The 24,965-nt window shown below is 58.7% G+C and overlaps 1 protein-coding gene across 1 annotated transcript in view; it reads left to right on the top strand.

The window, feature by feature from the left end:
• Window positions 1–24,965, top strand: part of HMCN2 (hemicentin 2) — a 158,973-nt gene that overhangs the window by 109,121 nt on the left and 24,887 nt on the right. The window contains 29 exon segments of the mRNA XM_013993934.2: window positions 650–763; window positions 1,156–1,343; window positions 1,970–2,066; window positions 2,808–2,969; window positions 3,149–3,262; window positions 4,505–4,707; window positions 5,659–5,740; window positions 6,474–6,605; window positions 8,314–8,457; window positions 8,543–8,702; window positions 8,790–8,914; window positions 9,343–9,526; window positions 12,432–12,529; window positions 13,344–13,610; window positions 14,084–14,274; window positions 14,748–14,829; window positions 14,918–15,054; window positions 15,760–15,901; window positions 15,988–16,132; window positions 17,180–17,307; window positions 18,134–18,290; window positions 19,288–19,409; window positions 19,920–20,084; window positions 21,947–22,054; window positions 22,264–22,398; window positions 22,817–22,951; window positions 23,453–23,643; window positions 24,741–24,759; window positions 24,762–24,953. Of these exon segments, the coding sequence (XP_013849388.2) occupies window positions 650–763; window positions 1,156–1,343; window positions 1,970–2,066; window positions 2,808–2,969; window positions 3,149–3,262; window positions 4,505–4,707; window positions 5,659–5,740; window positions 6,474–6,605; window positions 8,314–8,457; window positions 8,543–8,702; window positions 8,790–8,914; window positions 9,343–9,526; window positions 12,432–12,529; window positions 13,344–13,610; window positions 14,084–14,274; window positions 14,748–14,829; window positions 14,918–15,054; window positions 15,760–15,901; window positions 15,988–16,132; window positions 17,180–17,307; window positions 18,134–18,290; window positions 19,288–19,409; window positions 19,920–20,084; window positions 21,947–22,054; window positions 22,264–22,398; window positions 22,817–22,951; window positions 23,453–23,643; window positions 24,741–24,759; window positions 24,762–24,953 (4,119 nt within the window).

Consider the following 24,965-nt stretch of genomic DNA (forward strand, 5'->3'; position numbering starts at 1 on the left):
ACCATAGATTGACCTCATATATCAAGTCACCCCCCCACCACAATGGCCACTGCCTCCCCAGTCCCAACCTCTGTTCCTCGACCCTTCACCTAATGAGCCCCTGATTTTAACCCTGGTCACAAGCCCCCGACAGCCTGAGGCAGTCCCCCAAACCAGAATCCCGAGCACACCGTGACCTGAGCCCGGCCCCCACCAGAGACCAGCTCCATCCCCACTGATGCTCGAATCTGGCCCTAGCTGGTTCTTGGTCACAGAGGGTCCCAGGTGATGCCCCCATCACCCCCCACCCCCAGCCACCCCAGCCTCCTAAGAGCCTCTGCCTGGACATTTGCCCATCTCTCTGCCTCCTCCCTCTGCCTCCATCGAGGAGCTGGGCTCAGCACCGCTCAGGCTCCCATCTCTAAGATGGGAGTAGTAGCAGCACCGAGAGTTAGAGGCCAGGGCACCGCTCGGCCCAGAGCCTGGCACAGCACGGGCTGTCCCCGCGCTTTATCTGGTCCCTCAACCAGAGACCCGGGCAGAGCAGGCGGCTCTGCATTTCACAAATGAGGTTGGGGGGGAGGTGTCAGGGATGTGTCCCAGGTCCCCTCCAGGGGAAAGAGCAGCTTTCCCCGCCCTGGCTCAGGCCTCTGTCCCCATGTCCCCGCAGGAGGCCGGGTCCTGCAGATCCCCCTGGTGCGGGCGGAGGACGCCGGCCGGTACTCATGCAAGGCCTCCAACGAGGTGGGCGAGGACTGGCTGCACTATGAGCTGCTGGTACTGAGTGAGTGGCCCGGCCTGGGGGCGGGGAGGGGAGGGGGGTGGTCTCAGGTCTTGACCCCAAACGGGGTCAAGGCAGAGGGCATGTTTCGCCCTGCTGTACTCGGAGGTTGAAGATGTAGAGGTGGTGGGTTCTGAAACCAGACAGGACTGGGTTCAAGTTCCAAGTGAGCTGCTGCCCAGCTGTGCGACCTTGAGCAAATCACCTCCCTCTCTGCACCCCAGATGCCTTAGCTCTATCAGGGCCTGGGAGGGCTTGGTGGGCAGGTTACAAGGAGGCCCAGCCAGCGCCTGGCACCAAGTGCCACTCTTGCCTCCATCCCCCTGCCCCCTCTCCCTCCCGGAGACCTTTCCCAGAGAGGTGCCCGCTCCTCACCCTCCTCTCCCCCACCCCAGCCCCGCCCGTGATCCTGGGGGACACGGAGGAGCTGGTGGAGGAGGTGACTGTCAACGCCAGCAGCACTGTCAGCCTCCAGTGCCCGGCCCTGGGCAACCCTGCGCCCAGCATCTCATGGCTCCAGAATGGGCTGCCCTTCTCCCCGAGCCCACGGCTGCAGGTCCTGGAGGACGGGCAAGTCTTGCAGGTCAGGGCCACTTCCCACTTGGGCTAAAGGCGGCTGCTGTGACTCAGCGCTGACTCTCTGGGGACCAAGGGGCTGCCAGGACCTGTGCCAAACAAGGCACTTTGCCTGAAACCAGGGTGGGGCCCTTGGGATGTAATTCAGGCCCCCAAATAATCATGCATGAGAAGCCTTGAGGGGCTACACATAGCACCTGAAAAAGATGCATCAGCGTGCTGCCTAGGAGCCCAGCGCGGCACAGGGCAGCCTTCCTCAGAAATGCCATCGAATGCTTAGAGCCGTGCCCAGCACCCAGGAACCTCAGGCAGCACCTCGGCCACCCAGTATCCAGACACAGCTGCACGGGGCTGCCTGGAGCCCAACACAGCACGGAGCCGCCCTCCGCGGGGCTGGGGGCGGGACCGTTGTCACCATCTGGTTTGCTACAGGGCATCGTCCGTCAGCTTCACGTCCCCCCGAATGTCGCAGAAGGACGTGGAGTGACCCCCTGAGTGTTGCTCCGTGTAGACAAAGTGGTCTTCCGAGGGGCCTCCTCGTGGTGGGGGCCGTGCCTCGGGTGGGTGGGAGGGACCCCGCACACGGCTCCTGGGGGAGCCCAGAGCCATCAGGCCGGTGGCACGTGCCCACAGGTTTCCACGGCGGAGGTGGCTGATGCTGCCAGCTACATGTGTGTGGCCGAGAACCCGGCGGGCTCCGCGGAGAAGCTGTTCACCCTCAGGGTACAAGGTGAGCCGGGCTGAGCCGGCAGCCCCTGCGGGGGTCCCCAGCTGGCGAGGGGCCCAGTGCACTGCGTGGGCTCACTGCGCGGGCAGACACAGCACCTCAGTCCCGCCGGCGTCCTGGGCTCTGGGCCTGCGCCGGCTGTACCCAGGAGAGAGAACACTGGGGGACCCTGGTCACTTAGGGCCACCTCCAGATAAATTTAAAGCAACTTCAGAGGCTGCCAGAAGCATGGCTCTTCTGAGGCCATACAGTACCATGATTGAGCCCTTACTGTGTACCTGGCGAGGGGCTGAGCCCTCTCCCCTTCCAGCAAAGCGGGAGGTTAGCTTGGTTTTAGGCCTGTGGAAACAGACTCAGAGCCATGACGCTGTGGGCTGTCCCCACCTGGGACCGGTCCTCTCAGCCTCTGCATTCTTGTGACCCCTGCGTCTCTGTGACCATGAGGTCTGCCTCCAGATGAGGGGCAGCTATGGGAGGGGGGACCACAGTGTCACGCCCTCAAACCTGAGCTGATATTCTGGCTCTGCCACTGAGCAGCTGCGTGGCCTTGGAAAGGTGACGCTCCCTCTCTGATCCCTGAGCCCCCGTGTTGGCATCTCTCAGATGGCTCTGACAAAGAGGGGCTGCTGCCCAGGGTAGTGGAGAAACTCCATGAAGCCCCTGTGTTCCATGCTGTGCCTCTCTGTTCCCCTGCCAGTGTGCCTGGTCATGTGTCTTTCTTTATGCTGGTGGTTGCGGGGACAGCCCCACCACGCATCGCAGGTCTGAACTCGGAGCAGGTCACCGCCGTCCTTGGCAACAGCGTCTCCCTCCCTTGTGAAGTCCATGCTCACCCGAGCCCCGAGGTCACGTGGTACAAGGATGGCCGGGCCCTCCCCCTGGGAGAAAAAGTCTTCCTCCTGCCTGGTGGGTAAACTGAAACTTGGGGACCAGCTCTGAGGCTTCGTGGGGAGCCAGGGTTGCTTCCCTGAACTTGGCACCCCACTGGGAGTCTAGGAGGGCTTTAGGATCCTGGGCAAGGAGCCTGGGGCCTGGAGCTGGTTCGCTGGTGCCAGGGACGGCTCCCCCACCCCCACCCCCGACAGGCACCCACACCCTGCAGCTGGCTCAGGCACAGCCCTCAGACTCCGGGATGTACACGTGTGAAGCCCTCAATGCCGCCGGCCGGGACCAGAAGCAGGTGCAGCTTAGTGTGCTGGGTACGTCCTGTCTGTCCCCCCTGCAGTACTGTCCTTCAGTCATCTCCCAGCCCTGCATCCCTCAGGCAGCACTGCCAGGAAAGAGGCTGCCAATGGGCCCAGCGGGAGGAGCGGGACACCCTGTGGCCTCTGCAGCAGTGGCATCTTGGGGGGGGGCAGGGTCAGGAGCTTGATTTTTAGAGCTGGACACACGGGTTTTTTGGTTTGTTTTTTGTTTTGTTTTGTTTTTGCTTTTTTAGGGCCACACCTTCAGCACATGGAGGTTCCTAGGCTAGGGGTCGAATCAGAGCTGCAGCCGCTGGCCTACACCGCAGCTACAGCCATGCGGGATCTGAGCTGCATCTGCAACCCACGCGGCAGCTTGCAGCAACACCGGATCCTTAACCCACTGAGCGAGGCCAGGAATTGAACCCATGTCCTCATGGATACTAGTTGGGTTCGTTACCACTGAGCCACAGCGGGAACTCCCAGACACACTTGGGTTTGAAATCAGTTGTGCACTTACTTGCTCTGTGGCCTTGGGTGCCTTACGTCCCCTCTGAGCCTCGGGACTCTCACCTGGAAGGTGACGCTGGTATAAGGATTCGATGGTGGCTTGTGAGCGCTTCGGAGCTGAGGCAGGGACAGCAGGACAATGGCAGAAGCTGGCCCAGGAGGGGCCCTTCCCGGGCCTGACTGATCATGAAGGTCTCTGCAGGGAGCCTGTTTGCAGGTTCCTGGTCTTTGGAATCCTCCCGGGGGAAAGCTGGCCCAAGATGTCACAAACCAGGACTCCCTGGGGGGTTCTTAGCCTCCAGGGCAGGTTCATTCATTCATGCCTGTTCATTCATTTGTGCCTGTTGACCTACTCTGCTTGCGATGGCCGTGCCAGGTCCGGTGGCTCACAGGAGTGGGAGCTTCTACATTGGTTTGCTGGCAGGATGGGGGCTGTGGACCCCATGGAGGGCTCTAACCTAGCTGGGATCTACCCTGTGTAGGAAAGAGCCTGGGAGGGCATCCGAGCATCTCCCGCAATTGGGAGGCTGAGCTCAGAGAGGGCAAGTGGCTTTTCCTAAGTCACCCAGCAGGTCCTTGGCATGCTGGCCTGGATTCTCTCCTTCCAGCTCCCTAGGTCTGTACCATCCCCTAGAGTGGGGTCTGCTGCGTGACCCTGGTCTCTCCGTGGGCTGTTAACCTGTGGCTGGGGCCGGGGAGGACCCCAGGAAGTCTGTGGCATCTCACTCAGCTTCTCTCCTGCCCCAGTTCCCCCCAAATTCAAGCAGGCTCCCAGCGGTCCCCAGGATGCAATCGTGGTGAGGGCGGGGGACACAGCCGTCCTGAACTGTGAGACAGACTCATTCCCAGAGGCGGCTGTGACCTGGCACAAGGATGGGCAGCCCCTGGTCCTGGCACAGCGGACCCAAGCTCTGTTGGGGGGGCCGAGGCTGGAGATTCGAGATGCCCAGGTGAGCCATCTGGTGGTGTGAGTGGCCCTTGGGGACGACACCGCCCCGTCTTGGTGAGCTGGTTGGAGGAGGGGGGCTCAGTGCAGCTGAGTGGCAGGGTGTGGAGGCCGCTCGTTGGCCTCTGGAACCCCGCATCAACATTAGCAGCCTCTTGGGTGGGAAATGTGGGACAAGCACAGGGCCCCAGATCCGGCCCTGCACTGACTCGTGACTTGGAGCGGGTCAGCACCCTGCCACCTGCCGGCTTCCCCAGGATCTAAGAATTTATATATATATTTTTTCTTTTGTCTTTTTAGGGCCATACCTGCAGCTTATGGAGGTTTCCAGGCTAGGGGTTGAATTGGAGCCGTAGCTACTGGCTTATGCCACAGCCACAGTAATGCCAGATCTGAACCCCAGCTTGTGGCAATGCCATATCCTTAACCCACTGAACGAGGCCAGGGATCAAACCCACATCCTCCTGGATACTAGTTGGGTTCTTAACCCACTGAGCCACAGTGGGAACTCCTAGAAACCTTTCCCCTCTGGTTATGACTCCCTGGGAGTCTGTTCCACCTGCCTTTCCCCATCCCCTCCCTTCGTGGATTAGACACTCACAAGTGTTCACTGGATGGGTATCGGCTGCTCCTCTGGAAATGCACCGGGCCCTCCCCTCCTGGATCAGCCCCATCCCCACAGCGAGGGGCTTTCTTCTCCAGACTCGGCTGACACGCAGGCCCGGGTGGGTGGGGTCTGGATCCCGTGCACTCACCTTCCATCAGCCTTCTGCATCCGGAGGCTCTTGGGAAAGGCCAGAGGGCCCCATCTCCCCTTAGGCTCCCCAGGCAGGACTAGCATATCTGGGGACTCCTCACTCCGGAAGTTTCTGGGGTCTAGCTGTTTGGGGGGAAGCCCGAGGTAGACCCACCCCGGCCGCGTGCACACAGTCATCATGCGCCGATTCCGTCCCAGGTGTTGGATAAAGGTTTATACAGCTGCAGAGTCAGCAATGCCGCCGGGGAGGCTGTGCGGACCTTCATCCTGACCGTCCAGGGTAAGCTGGGGACCGGCCTGCGAGCATCGCCGTGGGACCCCTAGCAGCACACAGGGCTGCCAAGGTTGGGAGGGGCAGTGGCTGAAAACGGCGGGGCGTGGGGGGAGGTGTTGCTGAGCGTTGAGGCTGTGGGGGACACCACCTGTCTGCCGCAGATGGCAAAGCCTGTAGCCTCCCCCCCAGGGGGACAGTGGATGGACCCAACCCTGAGCCAGATTGAATACCAGAGTTGGAAACTTGATACCAGGTCTGCTGCTCAAAGCTCATAGCTCCTTCTCCTGATGGCCACCTTGGTGAACAGTGGGAAGGGCTGAACATCTGGTTTCTGAGGGAGAAGATGTTTCATCGGAGCACAGCCATCTCCGTTCCATTGGTCGTGGCTGCCTGAGGTGCATGACATCATCCTGGCTGAGCAGGAGAGAGTGTTGGGATCGATTAGTGATGTCTGCCCTGGCATAGGCATAGGCCTGCTGGTGCCACAGCCATCCTTGGGCTAAGTACTCTCCTCCTGGGCTCTGCTTTGTAAATGTTTTGAAACAAGCAGCTGCTGGTTGTATTTACAATTGTGAATAAAATAATGCATAGCTCCATAAGTGACAAAGAATAAAATGTCAACTCCTAACCACAGGGAGGGGCATCTTGGGCATCTCTGGTCTGTCTGAGAGGAAGGAAGTTGCGGGGAGGTGGGCAGAGTGAGAGTCAGGATTCTGGGAATCTGGCTTCTCTCCCACAGTGCCCCCAACATTTGAGAACCCCAAGACGGAGATCGTGAGCCAGACGGCTGGGAGCCCCCTTGTCCTGAGCTGTGATGTGACCGGGGTCCCTGCACCTACTGTGACTTGGCTGAAGGACAGAATGCCCGTAGGTGAGTGTGTCAGTCCTTGTCTTTTAGTGCCAATTATTCCTTTTTTTTTTCCCTGTCTTTTTAGGGCCACATCTGTGGCATTTGGAAGTTCCCATGACAGGGGTGGAATCAGAACTGTAGCTGCTGGCCTACACCATAGCCACAGCCATACCAGATCCAAGCCATGTCTGCGACCTACACCATAGCTCACAGCCACACTGTATCCTTAACCCACTGAGCGAGGCCAGGGATCGGATCCTCATCCTCATGGATCCTAGTCGGGTTTGTTAACTGCTGAGCCATAATGGGAACTCCTATTGCTTTAAAAAAAATATATATATATTTTTTTTCTGGCTGCACCCACAGCATATGGAAGTTGCTGGGTCAGGAATGTGGATGTGAGTCCAAGCCACAGCTGCAACCTATGCTGGATCCTTTAACCCACTGTGTCGGGCTAGGGATTGAACCCCCACCTCTTCAGCGACTCGAGCCACTGCAGTTGAATTCTTAACCTACTGCGGCCACAGCAGGAACACCTTCATTCCTTTTTTAAGTTCTTTTTTTTTTTTCATCCTTTTTTATGGCGGATCATTCCGCTGTGTGGATATATCACATTTGGCTTATCCACCCATCAGTTGAGGGACATTTGTGTCGTTTCCCCCTTTTGGCTGTGATGGATAAGTTGCCGAAGTTCATGTACAAGTGTCTGGGTGGCTTGCGTGCTTTCCTTTCTCTGACGTGTACCTGGGAGTGGAATGGCCCCGGGCCCTGTTCTCTCCTGCCTCCAGCTCTTGGCACACGCTGTTACCTCCCTGAAATACCCACCCCGGACTCCCCGGACTACCTCCACCTTCACCGGGCTGGTTCACACTCACCTTCAAGTCCCAGCTGAGACTCACCTTGTCCAGAAGCCTGGCAGGGTCTCCCCAGGGTCCGTCAGGGCTTCGCAGGGCTGCGCATGGAAAACCGCTCCTGTGTCACAGTCTCTGATGCATTTTGAACTCCTCGAGGACAGGGACCATGTTTCACGCATCTTCAATTCCCAGGCTCGCTGTTGGACATGTAGTAGTTGCTCAGCACATTTTGTGTTGAAAGGCTGAGGACGGATGAGGATCTGGGGAGGCCAGGCCAGCCTGGGCTGGTGCAGTTAGTTAGAGAGGGCTTCTGGGTGGACATGCCCTTGGAGAGCATGGAGCAGGAGGCATTCCAGGCTGGGGGAGGGCACCCAGCCTGAGCAGAGACCCCCGGGGCAGCCCCTAGAGTGACTTGTGGGGGGGCGGTCAGTGAGAAGCTGGTTCACCTTGAGTGATGGGGTGGGGGAGGAGAAGGTTGGGAGGAGAAGGTTGGGAAGAGGGTGGGAGATGAGGTGGGCCTGAGAGTCAGCAGGCAGAGAAGCAGGTCCTGGATGCCAGGAGGAGTGGGGTCCCTTGGGAAGAAATGTTCCCAGGCTTAGGAAGTCCGGAAGCGTTGGTTGTAAGGACCAGAGCAAGGCACAGAGTCCAGGCTGGGGAGGGTCTGTGATGTGGACGGCAAGGCTCTGCCCGTGTCTGGGCCTCAGTTTCCCCATGAGAAAGGAGTGAGTGGCTCAAGGGGTTCTAGGATCTTCCCAGGCTTGTGAGTCAGGGACCCTCTTGCGGGGGTCACATGACGTTTGTGCCTGGGCCCAGGAGTGGCACCTGGGTGGTGGGTCTGAGTGAGTGAGGTCCTGCCACACCGCTCTGTCCCACAGAGAGCAGTGTGGCACACGGCGTGGTCTCCCGGGGTGGCCGCCTCCAGCTGAGTCACCTGCAGCCAGCCCAAGCTGGCACCTACACGTGTGTAGCTGAGAACGCCCAGGCTGAGGCCCGCAAGGACTTCGTGGTGGCCGTGCTGGGTATGTCTGCACCCTGCGCCCCTGTGTCCTAGCCCCATGCCAGCCCCAGCCCCTGCCCCAAGCCTCACCGCAGCCCCTGCCACAGTGGCACCCCGGATCCGGAGCTCGGGCGCCACGCATGAGCACAGCGTCCTGGAGGGCCAGGAGGTACGGCTGGACTGCGAGGCTGATGGGCAGCCACCACCTGACGTGGCCTGGCTGAAGGACGGCGGCCCCCTGGGCCAGGGCACGGGCCCCCACCTCCGGTAAGACTTGACTTCGCCACCCCCTTCCCCGGGGGCAGGTCCTACAGGCCTTCATGCACCTGTTCCCGGCTCTCCCTCCCCCGGCAGGTTCTACCGAGACGGCAGCTCCCTGGTGCTGAAGGGCCTGAGGGCCTCGGACTCTGGCGCCTACACCTGCGTGGCCCACAACGCGGCCGGGGAGGATGCCAGGCTGCACACCGTGAACGTGCTGGGTGAGCAGCCAAGGGGCGAGGAGGGCCAGGCGGCCCCACTCTCCCAGGAGGGTGGCAAGGGGCCGGGATGCGGGACACCTGGTGAAGCCCCAGCCACGCCCGCTCTGTGAGCCAGGCCAGCCTGACGTCTCTGGGCCTCTGCCCCATCCTCACGCCCGGGGGCACAACCGCTCCAGCCCAGGGGTGCGGCGGGCAAGTCAGGGGATAAAGGAGGGCGCCACGGGGTGGCGGGTGCGTCCACACGGTGGGCTTCATCCTCACTTGGGGTGGATGTGGATCCAAGAACCCCGTGATGGAGGCCACACGATGGCCGCCTGTGGCCAAAGTCTAGTCATCGGCCCCACCTCCTGGGACATCAACTGGGAGGAGCCCACATCCCCTTCCCAGACCCCCTCACCACCCCGTTTTCTTCTCTGCCCATCCACTAGTGCCTCCCACCATCGATCAGGGGGCAGAGGGCACAGGGACCCTGGTGAGCAGGCCTGGGGAACTGGTGACCTTGGGGTGCCCGGTCCGGGGCTCCCCGCCCATCCATGTGAGCTGGCTCAAGGACGGCCTGCCCCTTCCGCTCTCCCAGCGCACCCACCTCCACGGCTCTGGCCGCACCCTCAGGTAAAGCAGCGGCTCCCTGGTCCCCCCGCTCCCCCAGCCAGCAGATCGCAGGCTCCAGATACCCTCCTCAGGCAGCTTGGGCTTAAAAACGTCCGAATGTTGTCTGGAATAAAAACAATATAAACACACAGAGGCTTTTGCTGGGGCGAGGGAGAGGACTTCACCCCCAAATGGAACTCCAGGGACGGAGGGGCCTCTCCCCTTAGGCTTTCAGAGCCCCATGGGGGAGGTACCCATCCAGGTGATGAGATACGGTTACACCTGACTCAGCCTGGCCCGGGGTGGGAGAAAGCAGGGAAGGCTTCCTGGAAGAAGGTGCCTGAGCAAAGTCTTCCTACATTCAGGAGTACTTACGGCGCCTTGGCAGATCCAGGCGCAGTTCCAGGCATTGGGATGGAGCAGTGAGCAAGGCTAAGCCTCTGGGTGGCCACCGGGAGGGTGGAGGATGGAAAAGAAACAGATAGAAAAGGGGCCTGCCACAAGGAATATGTGCTCTGAAGAATAAAGGAGGGGAGGGGGAGGGAGGTGGCAGTGGAGGCTGCTATCTTAGGGTGGCCAGCAATAGGCGCTGAGATAAGGTGACTTGAGTGGAGGTGGGGGCAGGTGAGAAGGGGAGGCGAGTGAATTCCATGGAGAGGAATTTCCAGGCAGGACGGGCAGGTTCAAAGGCCCTGAGGTGGGCATGTGGCTGTGTGTTCCAGGGACAGAGTAGTTGAGGGGTGGGGCCTGGGAGGGGAGGTCAGGTGACACTGAAAATTCTTCTCAATAAAGACTTGAGTTTTCCTAAGCAGAGAAGAAAAGGCCTGAGAGGGTTTTCAACAGAGAAGCCTCATGATGCGACTTAGAGTGTGTGTGTGTGTGTGTGTGTGTGTGTGTGTGAAAATATACATAATATAAAGTTTACCATTTTAACCATTTTTACGTGTCGATGGCAGGAATTACATTCACATCATTATGCAGCCGTCACCACCACCCATGGCAAACCTTTTCATCTTCCCAGACTGAACCCTGCACCCATTAAATCCTCAACTCCTTCCACAGTGGCTCAGTGCGTTAAGGACCCAGGGTTATCACTGCTGCTGCGTGGGTTCAATCCCTGGCCCAGGGAACTTCTACATGCCATGGGCACAGCCCAAAACAATACCAGAAAAGCATTATCTGCCCTTCCCCAGCCCCGGCACCCGGCATCACACTCTCTGTCTCTATGAATTTGCCTCATTCTAAGTATTTCATGCAAGTGGAATCGCACAATCATTGTCCTGCTGGTCCTGGTTTATTTCACTTAGCATCGTGTTCTCAAAGGTTCCCCCAAGCTGTAGCACGTGCCAGATCTTCCATCTTGGAGTTCCCATCATGGCGCAGTGGAAACGAATCCGACTAGGAACCATGAGGTTGTGGTTCGCTTCCTGGCCTCACTCACCGGTTTAAGGATCCGGCCTTGCCGTGAGCTGTGGTGTAGGTTACCGACAAGGCTCAGATCCTGAGTTGCTGTGGCTGTGGCATAGGCCAGCAGCTACAGTTCCTATTAGACTCCTAGCTTGGGAACCTCCATATGCTGCAGGTGCGGCCCTTAAAAAAAAAAAAAATAGATTTTCCATCTTAGTTTTATTTATTTATTTTTTTTAGGGCCGCACCTGCAGCATATGGGAGTTCCCAGGCTAGGGGTCGAATCCACCGTCCCAGCCACAGCCAGCTCGTGGCAATCCCGGATCCTTAACCCACGGAGCAGGGCCAGGGATGGAACCTGCATCCTCATGGATACTAGTCAGGTTCATCTCCGCTGAACCACAACAGGAACTCCTCCATCTTAACGTTTAAGGCAGAATAATATCACCTTTTGTTTGTCCGTTCCCCCATCAGTGGACACTGGGGTTGCTTCCACATTTCGGCTGCTGTGAATAATGCTGCCGTGGACCTGGTGTACTGTACCTGTCTGAGCCTCTACTTTCATTCCTTTGGGGTTGTGACTTAGGTTTTTAAACCGTGCTTCTGACTACAGTGTGGACAACAGGCTGTAGAGCCCCGGGCAGAGTGGGAGAGAGTTTGGGGGCTGCAGCCACCATCTAGGTGACACACAGGGGGGCCTGGATTGGAGCCCGGCAGTGGAGGTGATGGAGGTGGCCCAAGCTGTTTGTGGGGAGGCGAGAGGGGGAAGCTGGCGAGCAAGGCTCTGGGGTCTGTATCCGGGACCCTGGGAGGCTGAGGCCCCGTTCTCGGAGACAAGTCCCCAGTGAGAGGGGCAGGTGTAGGGAGGACCCTGGGTTGGAACACGCTGGCTGGAGCAGTCCTCAGACCTACAGGAAGGGGGGACGCAGGCATCTGATACTCCAGCCAGACGTCTGGAAGGTGGACATTTGGAAGACTGTCAGCAAACAGGGGAGCCAGGACGGGCTGCAGCCCCTGGGGAGCAAGAGCAGACTGTGCCCAAGCTGCTATTGCAGAGTCACCGTGGATGTTGGTTGGGGTGAAAGGGAGCTTGAGGGAAAGTGGGGGTTCAGGCAGTGGAGACAGGGAGTGGAGATGACTGGCGTGCGTCCCGAAGGCCAAGAGGAATTGTCTAGAAGAAGGGCAGGAGCCATGGCAGGCTGTCCTGGGGTGGGAAGGTGGAGATTCCAGAATCTGGGGAGCAGGAAGTCTGGCTGCAGAGTGAGGTGGGCAGAGAAGGCACAGGGGTAGGGGTGGGGAGTCTGGGCCTTATTCTGGGGCCCCCAGGGAGGCAGGAAAGGGGTTTAAGCGAAGTCTGGACCTGTTCAGATGTGTTTCAGAGCCCCGCCCCTCTGGCCAGCAAGCTGTTGGGAGACAGGATGCAAGAGAGAGGGAACTTTCCCATTGAGCTTCTCTCTCTCTCTCTGTCTCTCTGTTTCTCTTTCGCTTGCTCCCCCGCTTCCCTCCCCCTTTGCTGTAGGATTTCCCAGGTGCAATTGGCAGATTCTGGCATCTTCACCTGTGTGGCTGCGAGCCCAGCGGGCGTGGCCAACAGGAACTTCACCTTGCAGGTGCACGGTACGGAGCAGGGGCAGGGTGGGAGTGGCAGGTAAGTGGGTCCTTTGGCCTTGAGTGGAGGTGGAATCAAGGCCCTTGTCCCCTCCCCTCTGCCCATCTGGGAGGAGCCAAGGCCTGATTCTCAGAGGTGTCAGGGCGGGCAAACTCATCAACTCAGTCTCTGATTCATTCAGCCACTCATTCATTGACTTCATAAGTAGTCATTGAACGCTGGGTGTCTGGACCTTGCCAGGCACCAGGGTAGGGCAGTGACCAGAGGTGGCCCCTGATGCCAGGAGGACAGTGGGGGAAATTGCTCTGTAAAGAGACAATTAGAGGGAGATTCCGCTGTGGCTCAGCAGATTAAGAACCTGACAAAGCATTGCTGAGGATGAGGGTTTGATCCTTGGCCCTGCTCAGTGGGTTAAAGATCCAGTGTTGCCGTGAGCTTTGATGTAGGTTGCAGACTCAGCTCAGATCCTGCATTACTGTGGCTGTGGTGTAGGCTGGCAGCTGCAGCTCTGATTCAACCCCTAGCCGGGGAACTTCCATATGCCACAGGTGCAGTTCTAAAAAGAAAAAAAAAAAGAGAGAGCGAGAGAGACAAATACCCCAAACTAGCCATGCCAGGGGAGGGAGAGGACAGCATGGGAACAGAGGGGAGGGACCCTCACCTGGCCTCAGGGATTCAGGGAAGGCTTCCTGGAGGAGGGGAGCTCCAAGCTGAGGACTGGAGATGAGAAGGGCCGATACTTACAGCCTGTGCAAAGGTCCAGGGGTGAGGACCACCTCCACGGAGTAAAATGGCTTGTGTCCACTCTCTTGCCCTGCACAGTGCCCCCTGTCCTGGAGCCCATAGAGTTCCAGAATGATGTGGTGGTGGTCCAGGGCTCGCCGGTGGTCCTCCCCTGCGAAGCCCGGGGCAGCCCCCTGCCCCTGGTGTCATGGATGAAGAATGGGGAACCCTTGTTGCCCCAGAGCCTGGAACAGGGGCCCGGCCTGCAGCTGGAGACGGTGGGAGCTGGTGACTCAGGGACCTACTCCTGCGTGGCTGTGAGCGAGGCGGGGGAAGCGAGGAGGCATTTCCAGCTGACAGTGATGGGTGGGTCACCTGCCCCCAGCCCCAGCTTCTCTGCACCAGGGACGGGAGGGAGGGCCTCTGTGGGCAATAGAGAAGCGCTAAGCCGGGTGAGCACCCCGGGAGGCTTGGGGCTTAGGGAACAGGCCTCACTGGCCTGGCTGCTGGGGCTCAGGCGTCAGGCCGCTTCATTCTCCTGGGACTGGGCCCCTCAGTCTTGTCCCCCTAACCTTGTGAAGCAAGAACACAGCCCCTGAAATCTTGGGGCAGAGCCTAAGTCTCAAGCACAAGATTTTGCAAGTGCTGCTCCAAGTTGGAAAATGTGTATTAATTGTGCCTGTCCCTCCCTACTGTGGCCTTGTTGGATTTAAAGCAAAGAACGTGGTCCCAGGCCCCCAACACAACCGCCACCCGCCTGTTTGTGGCCGCACCTGCTGTCAGCATCTGGATGGCGGGAGAGGGGAGGGGCCCTGACCCTGGGGCGGGGTGTCTTGCAGATCCCCCCCACATCGAGGACTCAGGCCAGCCAGCAGAGCTGTCGCTGATCCCTGGTGCCCCCTTGGAGCTCCTCTGTGATGCCCGGGGCACCCCGACACCCAATATCACCTGGCACAAGGATGGGCAGGCTCTGAGCAGGCCAGCGGACAGCAGCGGGGCCGGGCGTGTGCTCCGGGTGGAGGGTGTACAGGTGCTGCTGCCCCGCTCACTGTGGGATGAGGCTGCGAGGGTTGGTGGGGGGGGACCCAATGGCAAGGTTTGGCCAAGCTCTGCTTTTGTGCGGGCGGCGAGGATATGAGGAGGTGAAGACAAACCCCCCACCTCCCCGCCCCTGCCCTAGGAGCTATGCCCTCAGGAGCTCTGTGTCAGGTCAGACCCCAAGGCTGATGCAGAAACCAGATAAATCCCTAGTCTGACCAGAGACTAGCTGGTACAGTCAAGGGGGACTTCCTGGGGGAGGCAGGCTCTGGCCAAGCCCTAAAGCAGTGATGAGACAGTGACAGGGAAGAAACATCCCGGAGAGAAGGGGTTGGGGGGAAGGGCAGATGGCAGACAGCAGGCCTGAGTCTGAATCCTGGGTCCTTAGCTGTTTAGGCAGGAAACCAGATCAGGAGGTGGGCAGACTGGGGCCAGAGGTAGCCACTCACTCCACTCCATTCCCAGGTGGGCGATGCTGGGCTGTACACTTGCCTGGCCCAGAACCCTGCCGGAGAAATTGAGAAGAGCTTCCGGGTCAGGGTTCAAGGTAAGGGGTGCCAGGGTGGGGGCAGGAGAGGGAGGCAGGAGGGACCTGAAGGGGAGGGTCCAGCTCTCATGCGCTCTCTGCCCACTAGCTCCCCCAAATGTCATCGGGCCCCAAGGTCCCCGCTTTGTGGTTGGCCTGGCCCCAGGACAGCTGGTTCTGGAGTGCTCAGTGAAGGCAGATCCAGCACCAGAAATCGAGTGGCACCGGGATGGCATCCTGCTGCAGGTGGGTGCCAGGCTGGGGGCCCAGGGCACCATTCTCTGTCCCCCTCAAGCCCCAGACCCTGACCAGCCTGGATCCCAGGTGCCGAGGGCCTGTTCTGTGCCAGCACTTTGCATATTTGCTCTCCTGTTCTCCCTCCTGTTATTACTGTTGTCCCCATACTGTGGATGGGAACACTGAGACCAGGCTAAAATTTGTACCCAGGGCTTCTTTTTGGTTGTTATTGGCTGTGCCTGCAGCATGTGGAAATTCCCAGGCCGGGGATCAAAATCTGTGCCACAGCAGCAACCTGAGCCACAGCAGTGACAATGCCAGATCCTTAACCCGCTGAGCCACAAGGGAACTCCTGGGCGTCTGCTGTCTGTCTGTGCTGTGCCTTTGAGCTATGCCGAGCGGCTGTGTGGTGAGGCTCTCTGTGCTCACCCTGAAATGGGGCCAGTTTTCTGCTGTGGACCCACGCATTGTAGATCTGAGGGAGCTTCAGCTCCTGATTTGAGCGTGTGTTCCCTCTGCCAGGGCTCCAGGGCACTTGCTCTTTTTCTCCACCCGAGCTTATTTCCCCAGAGGGTCCTCAGCTGGGCATCAGTTCAGGGGCTGCAGGCCAGCCCACGGTGGGGCAGAGGCCACTCTCTGGTTCCGTGGTCCTGGCGCCCGAGGGCTGGCCCGGCCCAGCGCTGATCTCTCTCTCTGCCCTGGGGGTCTCTACAGGCAGATGCTCACACCCAGTTCCCAGAGCAGGGCAGGTTCCTCCAGCTGCAGGCCCTGAGCACGGCTGACAGCGGTGACTACAGCTGCACTGCCCGTAATGCTGCAGGCAGCACCAGCGTGGCCTTCCGCGTGGAGATCCGCAGTGAGCGGCCCCACCCCACTCACCCTGCCCACCCCCCTGAGAGCGACAGACTCCCAGCACCCACTCCTCCTGTGCCCCTCTTCCAGCCGTGCCCTCCATCAGGCCAGGACCACCTGCAGTGAACGCCTCTGCGAACCAGACGGCCTTGCTGCCCTGCCAGGCAGACGGCACTCCCCCGCCCCTTGTGAGCTGGCGAAAGGACGGGGTCCCCCTGGATCCTGGGAGCCCCAGGTGGGAGCTGGCAGGGGAGGGGCTCAGTTACCTCTTTTTTACGGGTTGTAAACAGAAGCCCACCTGGGCAGGTGGAGCAGAAAGGACATGCATCTTCTCAGAACCCAAGGTCAGGCAGCCTGTTGGTTAGGGGCATGAGAACTCTCGGTGACTGTCTCTGTCTGTCCCGGGTTGACTCTCGGTCGCTCATCCCTGTTCTGTGTAGGGCTTCACGCCTCTCTCTTTCTCAGACCAGTTTTCTACACCTTCTTTCTGTGCAAACACGGTGGAGACGGCTTCCCCCTGCCCCCAGGTCACAGCTCCTCCTCTGTTCATACAACCTGCAGAGCCTGGAGTGCTGTCTGGAAACCCTAGTTCCAAATTCCCAGGACAGAGAATTCTATTGGCCCAGCCCGCGTGCCGTGTTCATCTACAGTCCAATCAGCCGTGCCTGGGGGCGGGGTCACACCGTACAGACGTGGGAAGGGACAGTTCTCAGACCTAATCTAGGGGCCGTTCTGGGACCACTGCCTGATGGCTCTTGGGGAGAGGCTGGACCCAGGTGAGCACTTAGGAGGCCTCCCATTTCACCCTCTTTTTTTTTTTGGCGGAGGTGGGGGCTGCACCTGTGGCATACAGAGGTTCCCAGGCTAGGGGTCGAATTGGAGCTGTAGCTGCTGGCCTACACCACAGCCATAGTAACACCAGATCCGAGCCTTGACGGTGACCTACACAGCAGCTCATGGCAATGCCGGATCCTCAACCCACTAAGTGAGACCAAGGATCGAACCCGAGTCTTCATGAATACTAGTCGGATTCGTTTCCACTGAGCCACGACGGAACTCCCATTTCACTCTTTCTGATGCTAGGTTGCTGCCCAGAGCTCTGACCGCCCCCCCCCCCCCCCACCTTGGCCTCGCAGATGCAGGACTTCTGAGTTCGCATCCTCTTGCTGGGAAAGCCAGGGACAGAGGGGAGGGTCTTTCTGGAGACACTAGCAGGGGTCCAGCCCCTTGTAGGGCCTTGCTGGACTGCTGATATCCATGGCAACCCCTCCCTCTGTCCCAGGTTTCAGCTTCTGCCTGAGGGTTCCCTGAGGATCCAGCCAGTCCTCGCCCAGGACGCTGGCCACTACCTCTGCCTGGCATCCAACTCCGCAGGTTCTGATCGGCAGGGCCTTGACCTCCAGGTCTTTGGTAAGTAGACAAGGGAAGGTGCTTTTTTTGCCTTCAGCATCCGTCCTCTTTCTGGACCATGTCTTGCTTGGTTTCTGGGTCATCCTAGCTGTCAGGAGCCAAGAGCAACTAAAACCCATTAGTAAAAAGTTTTGAGCATGTACACTCAAAGATGCATATTTAGGAGTTTCCCTTGTGGCTCAGGGGGTTATGAACCCGACTAGTATCCAGGAAGACATGGGTTCAATCCCTGGCCTTGCTCAGTGGGTTAAGGATCTGGTGTTGCTGTGAGCTGTGGTGTAGGTCACAGACATGGCTCGGATTCTGTGTTGCTGTGGCTGTGGTGTAGGCCAGCAGCTGTAGCTCCAATTTGACCCCTAGCCTGGGAATTTCCATATGCCCCTATTAAAAAAAAAAAAAAAAGATTCGTATTTATTTTTATGCATACATTATATGCACTTACTACTCTGCTGTCCCATTAAGTGAGTGATAAAACAGGCACTCCACGGAGCCAAGCGCTCTAATCAGCTCTTCCATTAGTTGATCACCTCAGTGGCGGCTGGGGCTTGGCCTCCGGCGGGGCTGCTGGGGATCTGTGCCTTGGGGGCCTCGTTCAAAGGGAGGTGGTGGGGTGAGCAAAGCCCCTGGCACTGCAGCTTTGGGAGCCCACTGGACAATCCCCTCCAGGAGTTTCTCCTGCTTCTTGATCTTGCTTCCTTGGGGTGGGGGGTTGAAGGTGGTAGGAGGGTACCCCCTTGCTCCTGGGCTTTGCCTCTGGAAACAGCCTCAGAGACCCCTGCCCTGCCCGCATCCTGCACCCCATCTCCTGATAGTGTTCTCTCCCCAGAACCTCCGGCCATCGCCCCCGGCCCCTCCAACCTGACCCTGACCGCTCACAGCCCCGCCTCGCTGCCCTGTGAGGCCAGTGGCTCCCCCAAGCCCCTCGTGGTCTGGTGGAAAGATGGACAGAAGCTGGACTTCCGGCTGCAGCAGGGCGCCTACAGGTACTGAGCTGGTCCCTCCGGGGACCACAGGGGACTCCCTGGGTGGGGAAGGGCGTGCCCATCTCGCAGAGCGGGAGCCCAGCCAGAACCGAGGCAGATCTCACCCACGCCAGCACCGGAATTTGTGTCCCGAACTCAGGGGGCCAGGAGGGTCTTTATACCCAGATGCCTGGTAGGAGGAGGGAGGGGCATTGGGGACACACAGCTGAACAGAAAATATATTCACGGTCTTTAAAACCACTTCGGTCGCTGTGTAAGAACCTTTGTTGAAGCCCAAGTCCATGCTGGCTGAGCCTGGACCCGAGGCTCCCGCAGGAGCTCTGGTTGCCCCGTTTCTCAAATGCAGCTGATGGTGAACCGATCACTGGGAGAAATAAGGGAGTCAGCTGACCGATTCATGCCCCAGATATTTGTGGCGTCAGGTGCCTGGTCATTGTGGGGCTTTGTGACTCAAACAGGTGTTCAGGGCACCCAAGCAGCTCTGATCAGGGCTTTGGATGTCGTTACTATCAGAGAAGGTATCGTAGGTGGTGACTGGACTTTTAGGGTAATGGAGCAAACATTAAAATCCCCCACAGGCGTTCCCGTCATGGCTCAGCGGTAACGAACCTGAGTAGTATCCATGAGGATGCAGGTTCGAGCCCTGGCCTCACTCGGCGGGTTAAGGATCCCGCGTTGCTTTGAGCTGTGGTGTAGGCTGGCAGCTGCAGCTCCGATTGCACCCCTAGCCTGGGAACTTCCATATGCCATAGGTGCGGCCCTAAAGAGACAAAAATATAAAATAAAATAAATTAGCCCACAAACTCAACAGCTAGACCTTGGGAGGTGGACAATTCTCGAAGCTTCTGGAGTCGGGCTATGGGCTGTATACAGGCAGGGAGAGTAGTCATGAGACACACACTCCTTCCACAGTCTCCAGGCAGAGAGGCCTCGGCTGGCTGGTTTCAGGGCAGCCAGGCCAGTCACTCAGCAGACAACCGTCCGTCTGTCTGTCCAGGCTCCTGCCCTCCAATGCCTTGCTCCTCGCAGCCCCCGGCCCCGGGGATTCAGCCCAGTTTGAGTGTGTGGTGAGCAATGAGGTGGGCGAAGCCCGCAGGCTCTACTGGGTGACAGTTCACGGTGAGTTCATGTTCAAGGTGAGGGGCAGAGGAGGAAGCCGGGATGGGGGCAGCGCCAGTTCCCTCTGAGCCTTTCTGAGCTTCTTGGGTCACCTCCTCCAGGAGGCGCTCTCTGCTCCTGCCCTGCCACACTGACATAACCTGACTCCAGCACAGTTCCTGGCCTGTGGGAGCTCACAGGAGAGGCCTCTCCCCCATCCAGAATGTTCTGAACCCACATCTGACCTTGTCATCATCCTGGTTAAAATCCCCCCCACCACAGAGGCCCACTGCCCTTGGGACAGAATGCCAGATGTCACCTGGGCCCATATAGTCTGCCCTGCTGCACCCCCTCTCTCAGGTTCAGCTCCCCAGCCCTGCCAAAGCCTGCTCACTCCGGGACCTAGTCATGCTGCTCAGCTTTTTGTTCCTCACCTCAGGGCCTTTGCACATGCTGTTCCCTCTTCTGTGAACACGCTTCCCATCACCCAGGCAACACCTTCCCTTCCATCAGATCAAACTTGCGTTTCAGTGCCTCCCACCATTGCTGACGACCAGACAGACTTCACCGTGACCATGATGGCACCTGTGGTCCTCACGTGCCACAGCACAGGCGTGCCAGCCCCGGTAGTGTCGTGGAGCAAGGCGGGCACCCGGCTGGGGGCGCGGGGGAATGGCTACCGTGTCTCGCCTTCAGGTAAGTAGGGGTGAGCCGCGTGGACCCGCTGCTGAGGGGACACTGGGGGAACTGGGCTGAGGGTGTGAAAGCTGCCCACTGTGGCCTGGTGATAGAATAAGATGGAAAGTTCTGACCTGGCTCTGCCGTTTCCTTGCTGTATGACCTGGGAAAAACCCCTTGCCCCCTCTGGGCCTCAGTAGCCCCATCGATGCCCTAGAGTATCGGTAGCCTCCAGTGGGTCCCTGATGCTAGCAACCCATGGAGAGATAAGTGATGCTTAAAGGCGAAATGAGAAAAATACTAGCTGTGTGAGAATTTTCCTAAAGCTAATTTTGTCTCATTAAGATTGCCTTGGAAGGTCCTGCTGTGGCTCAGCGGATTACAATCCCCACTAGTATCCATGAGAAGGTGGATTTGATCCCCGGCCTCACTCAGTAGCTTAAGGACCCGGCTTTGCTGTGAGCTGTGGTGCAGGTTGCAGACATGGCTTGGATCTGGTGTGCTGTGGCTGTGGCTGTGGCTGGAAGCTGCTGCTCCAATTTGACCCCTAGCCTGGGAATTTCCATATGCTGCAGGTTTGGCCCTAAATACCAAAAAAAACAAAACAACAAAAAAACCAAAAAAAACAAAAAAAAAAAAAAGGAAGGGAGAAAGAAAAAAGAAAGATTGTCCCTTTACTCTGAAATAATGCTTTTCTTAATAATTTGGTGTTGAAGTTGCCTTTCTTTTAGGAAGTTAAGGTGGTAGTGGATGGTGATTTTTAAAATGTCTTCGCTTGTCAAAATAAAAAGTTGACAACTTTATAGGAATTCTCCAAATTAAATTTATTTGTTGGTTGGCTAGTGAAATCTTAAAGGCTGTGAACCACTGGCCAGATGTGTGGTTTTCAAACTCTTCCAAAGCAATAGAACCCTTCCTCTGACAAGTGGTTGTGGGGAAGCCCAACATGCGAAAGAAGCTAGGTTCTGGTCCCAGCTGGGGGTGGTCCATGCAGGGTGGTCCAGGGCCAGAGGCTCCCCTTGCTCACTCAGCAGGCCCTCAGGGGTCCACAGGGAATGGTTTAGAAACCAGTTTATTTGGAGTTCCAGTCATGGCTCAGTGGAGATGAATCTGACTAGTATCCGTAAGGAGGCGGGTTCGATCCCTGGCCTCACTCAGTGAGTTAAGGATCTGGTGTTGCCATGAGCTGTTGCATAGGTTGCAGACAAGGCTCAGATCCTGCGTTGCTGTGGCTGTGGTGTAGGCCAGTGGCTAGAGCTCCAATTCAGCGCCTCGCCTGGGAACTTCCATATGCCATGGGTACGGCCCTAAAAAGACCAAAAAGGAAAAAAAAAGAAAGAAACCGTGAAACCACTTTACTTGACTGTTGAGGTGACGTCCAGTCTGTGGTCTGGGAAGGTTAAAATGGTGTTCATTGAGCAGCCAGGACAGAGGGAGAGAGGGCAAAGGGTGGACAGGGGAGGTGGCAATCCAGGGAGGCTGCCTGGAGGAGGCGCATTGTGAGCAGAGCCTGGCAAGGAGAGCAGGGTGAAGGCCTGTGGAACTAAGGGTGGGCCAGGGAAGGCGGGTGGGGCAGTGGCTGATCCGGGGCTGTCACAGCCAGAAGGGGCTAGAGAGCACCCTGTGTGATTCCTCATTGTCCATCTGGCCCCGAGACTGGAAGGCACGACAGTGGAAGGGGCTTGCCCACGGTCAAGCTCTGGGCAGGGAGCAGAGCCCAGCCCAGCTTCCTCCATGCTGCTTAGAAATGGGCAGGGAGGCAGGTTGCATGGCCGGCCACAGAGACACCAGAGTGGGTGTGTATGTGCCCTGCCAGCTCCCTCCTGGGACATCCGTCCCGCATCCCCTCACCCGTCTTGGTGCCCTGTTCCCATCCCCAGGCGCCCTGGAGATCGGGCAGGCCCTCCCCATCCACGCCGGCCGCTACACCTGCACGGCCCGCAACGCCGTGGGTGTGGCTCACAAGCACGTGGTCCTCACCGTGCGAGGTATGTGTCCCCTGGTCCAGACAGCCATGGCCCTCAGGGCAGAGGGGACAGGAGAGCTAGAGGATTCTTTAGGAGCAAAAATCAGCCCGCTGTGTCCCCCTTTCTGAGGGTCCCCTCAGAGGCCTCTCTGGTGCTCAGGGACCCCCTGGGGGGTGGGGCGGGGTATTGACAGTGTCCCCAGGGAACTCTAGAGCCCCACTTCTTGGCAGCCTCCCCCGTGGTGAAGCCGCTACCCCGCGTGGTCTGGGCAGTGGCAGAGAAGGAGGTGCTGCTGCCTTGCGAGGCCTCGGGCATCCCCCGGCCGAGCATCACCTGGCAGAGAGAAGGGCTCAGCGTGCCGACGGGTGAGTGTCCCCAGCAGCCAGTGCAGGTGGGAAGAGAACAGCAGGAACCTGGGGGCCTCCTCCCTGCCCAGGAGCCTCGGCACATCTGCTGGGAGGTCCTGAAAGCCCCTGCCCTGCCCCTGCCCAGAGGCTCATCACCCATACCCTGCCCCCACTTCACTTCCTGCCTCCTGTCACCACCCCAGTGCCTGGCCTTCTGCCTGAGCGCTCAGTGGCTGGGTTGGGAGGCTGAGGAGGGGGACAGCCTGGCTGGGCTCTGGGTCTGGCTTCCGTGCTCACTCTGTCCCCCTGTCCTCCTGTGATCACAGCAAGTCACGTGCTGCCTGGTCAGACAGAACAGCCCAGGCAGCCTTGCTGCCCTCCCCACGGGCCCTGCTGCCCTAGCCACCAGCCCCCAATTTCTTCCCATCACATCCAGGGGCAGGTACCCAGGTTCTACCTGGTGGACAGCTGCGGATTATCCACGTCAGCCCAGAGGATGCTGGGAACTATTTTTGCATCGCCCAGAACAGCGCAGGCAGTGCCATGGGGAAGACTCGGCTGGTGGTGCACGGTGGGCTCTGGGAGGGGCACAGAAGTTGCCCCAGTGAGCAGTGGGCTTAGAGGCTCCCAACAGCCTCTCCCTTCCCTGCCTGGCTCTGGTGCCAGGCAGGCACATCCCTGCCTACTCCCCCACCCCAGCACAGCTTGTGGTTCTAGAAGGAGTTCAGGAAGACACATCTCCCATGTTGGCTTCAGACAGCAGTTTTGGGCCCCTCCGCCTCCTCTGGCCCTTGGTGGGCAATTGGTCATCCAGGAGCAATAGCCATCTCTGCCCCTTTAGTCACTGTGTGTGCCTGTGTGCGAATGGGGTCACTCCCCACAGCTTCACCAAACGAGAGAGAGTCCCCAGCTTGTCCAGACCGCGGGCAGTGGCCTATGACCAGGGGGTGATGGGGACGGCAGATGGGGTGGAGGGAGGGGCCGAGGATGTGCCAAGGGCCAAGGGCACTGGGGCAGAGGCGGCCCACCCAGCCCAGCCCCAGTCCCCGAGTGGACCTCCCTCTCCTAACAGTCCCGCCAGTGATCAAGCCCGGCCTCCCCGACCTGTCCGCCACCGAAGGCTCCCATGCCCTCTTGCCCTGCGCAGCCAGTGGCAGTCCCGAGCCCAGCATCACCTGGGAAAAGGATGGCCAGCCTTTGTCTGGAGCCGAGGGGAAGTTCACCGTCCAGCCTTCTGGGGAGCTGCTGGTGAAGAACTCGAAGGTGCGGGCCTGGTCCCGGGGGAGCCGAGGGGGATGATAGCAACAACGGGGAGCAGCAAGCAGCAGGGGCGCGCCCCCCGTGTGCCCAGCTCTGTGCTGAAAGCTGTGCAGGTTCTTAATCCTGGAACCTGAAGGCATGCGTGTTATCACCCCAGCTATAGATGAAGAAACCTGGGTTCAGAGTGTACCCAGGTTTTTTTGAAGATGTGCTGTCGGCAAGAGGCAGAACCAAGATTTACATCAGGACGTCTGTGGCTAGTTCCTGGGGGAGGGAGGAAGCCCTAGACAGCCAGGGGTGAGGGAGGGCAAGTGGCAATGACTTTGTGTCCCCAACTGCCCCTCGCGTTCTTGACCTGAGCCAGGGGCGTGGGTGGGACCCCAGCCCCCTTCCCCATCAGCACTCATCATCTTCTGTAATCACAAGAGCGGTTATCCCCCAGATGGGGGGACGGGGGATGGGGGGGCTAGTGCAGGTCCCATTCTGAGCACAGGGTACGTACTCAGTAAATGATGACTGTCACGAGCCTGTGGCCAGGCTGGGATTAGGAAGGCTGAAAATTCAATTACCAGTCAGTTTCGGAAGAAAGCAGCAGAACTGGCTTTGAGCCAAACTGAGAATCATGGGATTGTTAGAAGTCAAAGGAGCACAGTCGCATTGCTGTGGCTCTGGCGTAGGCCAGTGGCTACAGCTTTGATTTGACCCCTAGCCTGGGAACCTCCATATGCCGCGGGAGTGGCCCTAGAAAAGGCAAAAAGACAAGAAAAAAAAAAAAAAAAAAAGAAGTTCCCTCGCTAGTGTCAGAAGAAAGGGGAAAATTGAATCTTACAGTTGAGCCGACATGTCCATCTTCAGAGCTCTGGTTAATGGGTAATGCAGATGCATAATGCACGTTAGGGAGTGAGGGAGGAGACCCCAAAGGCAATTTCATGTTTAATTTTTCTCGTCCTGCCTTAAAATACAAATTTGATTTCCTCAAGGCGCCATTTGAAACCTGCAGAGTACAATGGTGAAGCTGAGCCACTTGCTCGCTGTGTGACCTTGGGCAAGTCACTCTGCCTCTCTGGGCTGGATGGTCTGACCCCTGCCTTTGTCTCCAGAGCCAGGATGCTGGGACCTACACTGCACTGCTGAGAACACTGTGGGCCGCGCCCGCCGCCGCGTGCACCTCACCGTCCTGGCACTGCCTGTCTTTACCACCCTGCCTGGGGACCGCAGCCTGCGCTTCGGGGACAAGCTGTGGCTTCGCTGTGCGGCCCGGGGCAGCCCTACACCCCGAATTGGCTGGATTGTCAATGACCGGCCAGTCACAGGTCTGGGCCTGC

Source organism: Sus scrofa, chromosome 1 (genome assembly GCF_000003025.6).
Source record: "Sus scrofa isolate TJ Tabasco breed Duroc chromosome 1, Sscrofa11.1, whole genome shotgun sequence".
Taxonomy (NCBI): Eukaryota; Metazoa; Chordata; class Mammalia; order Artiodactyla; family Suidae; genus Sus; species Sus scrofa.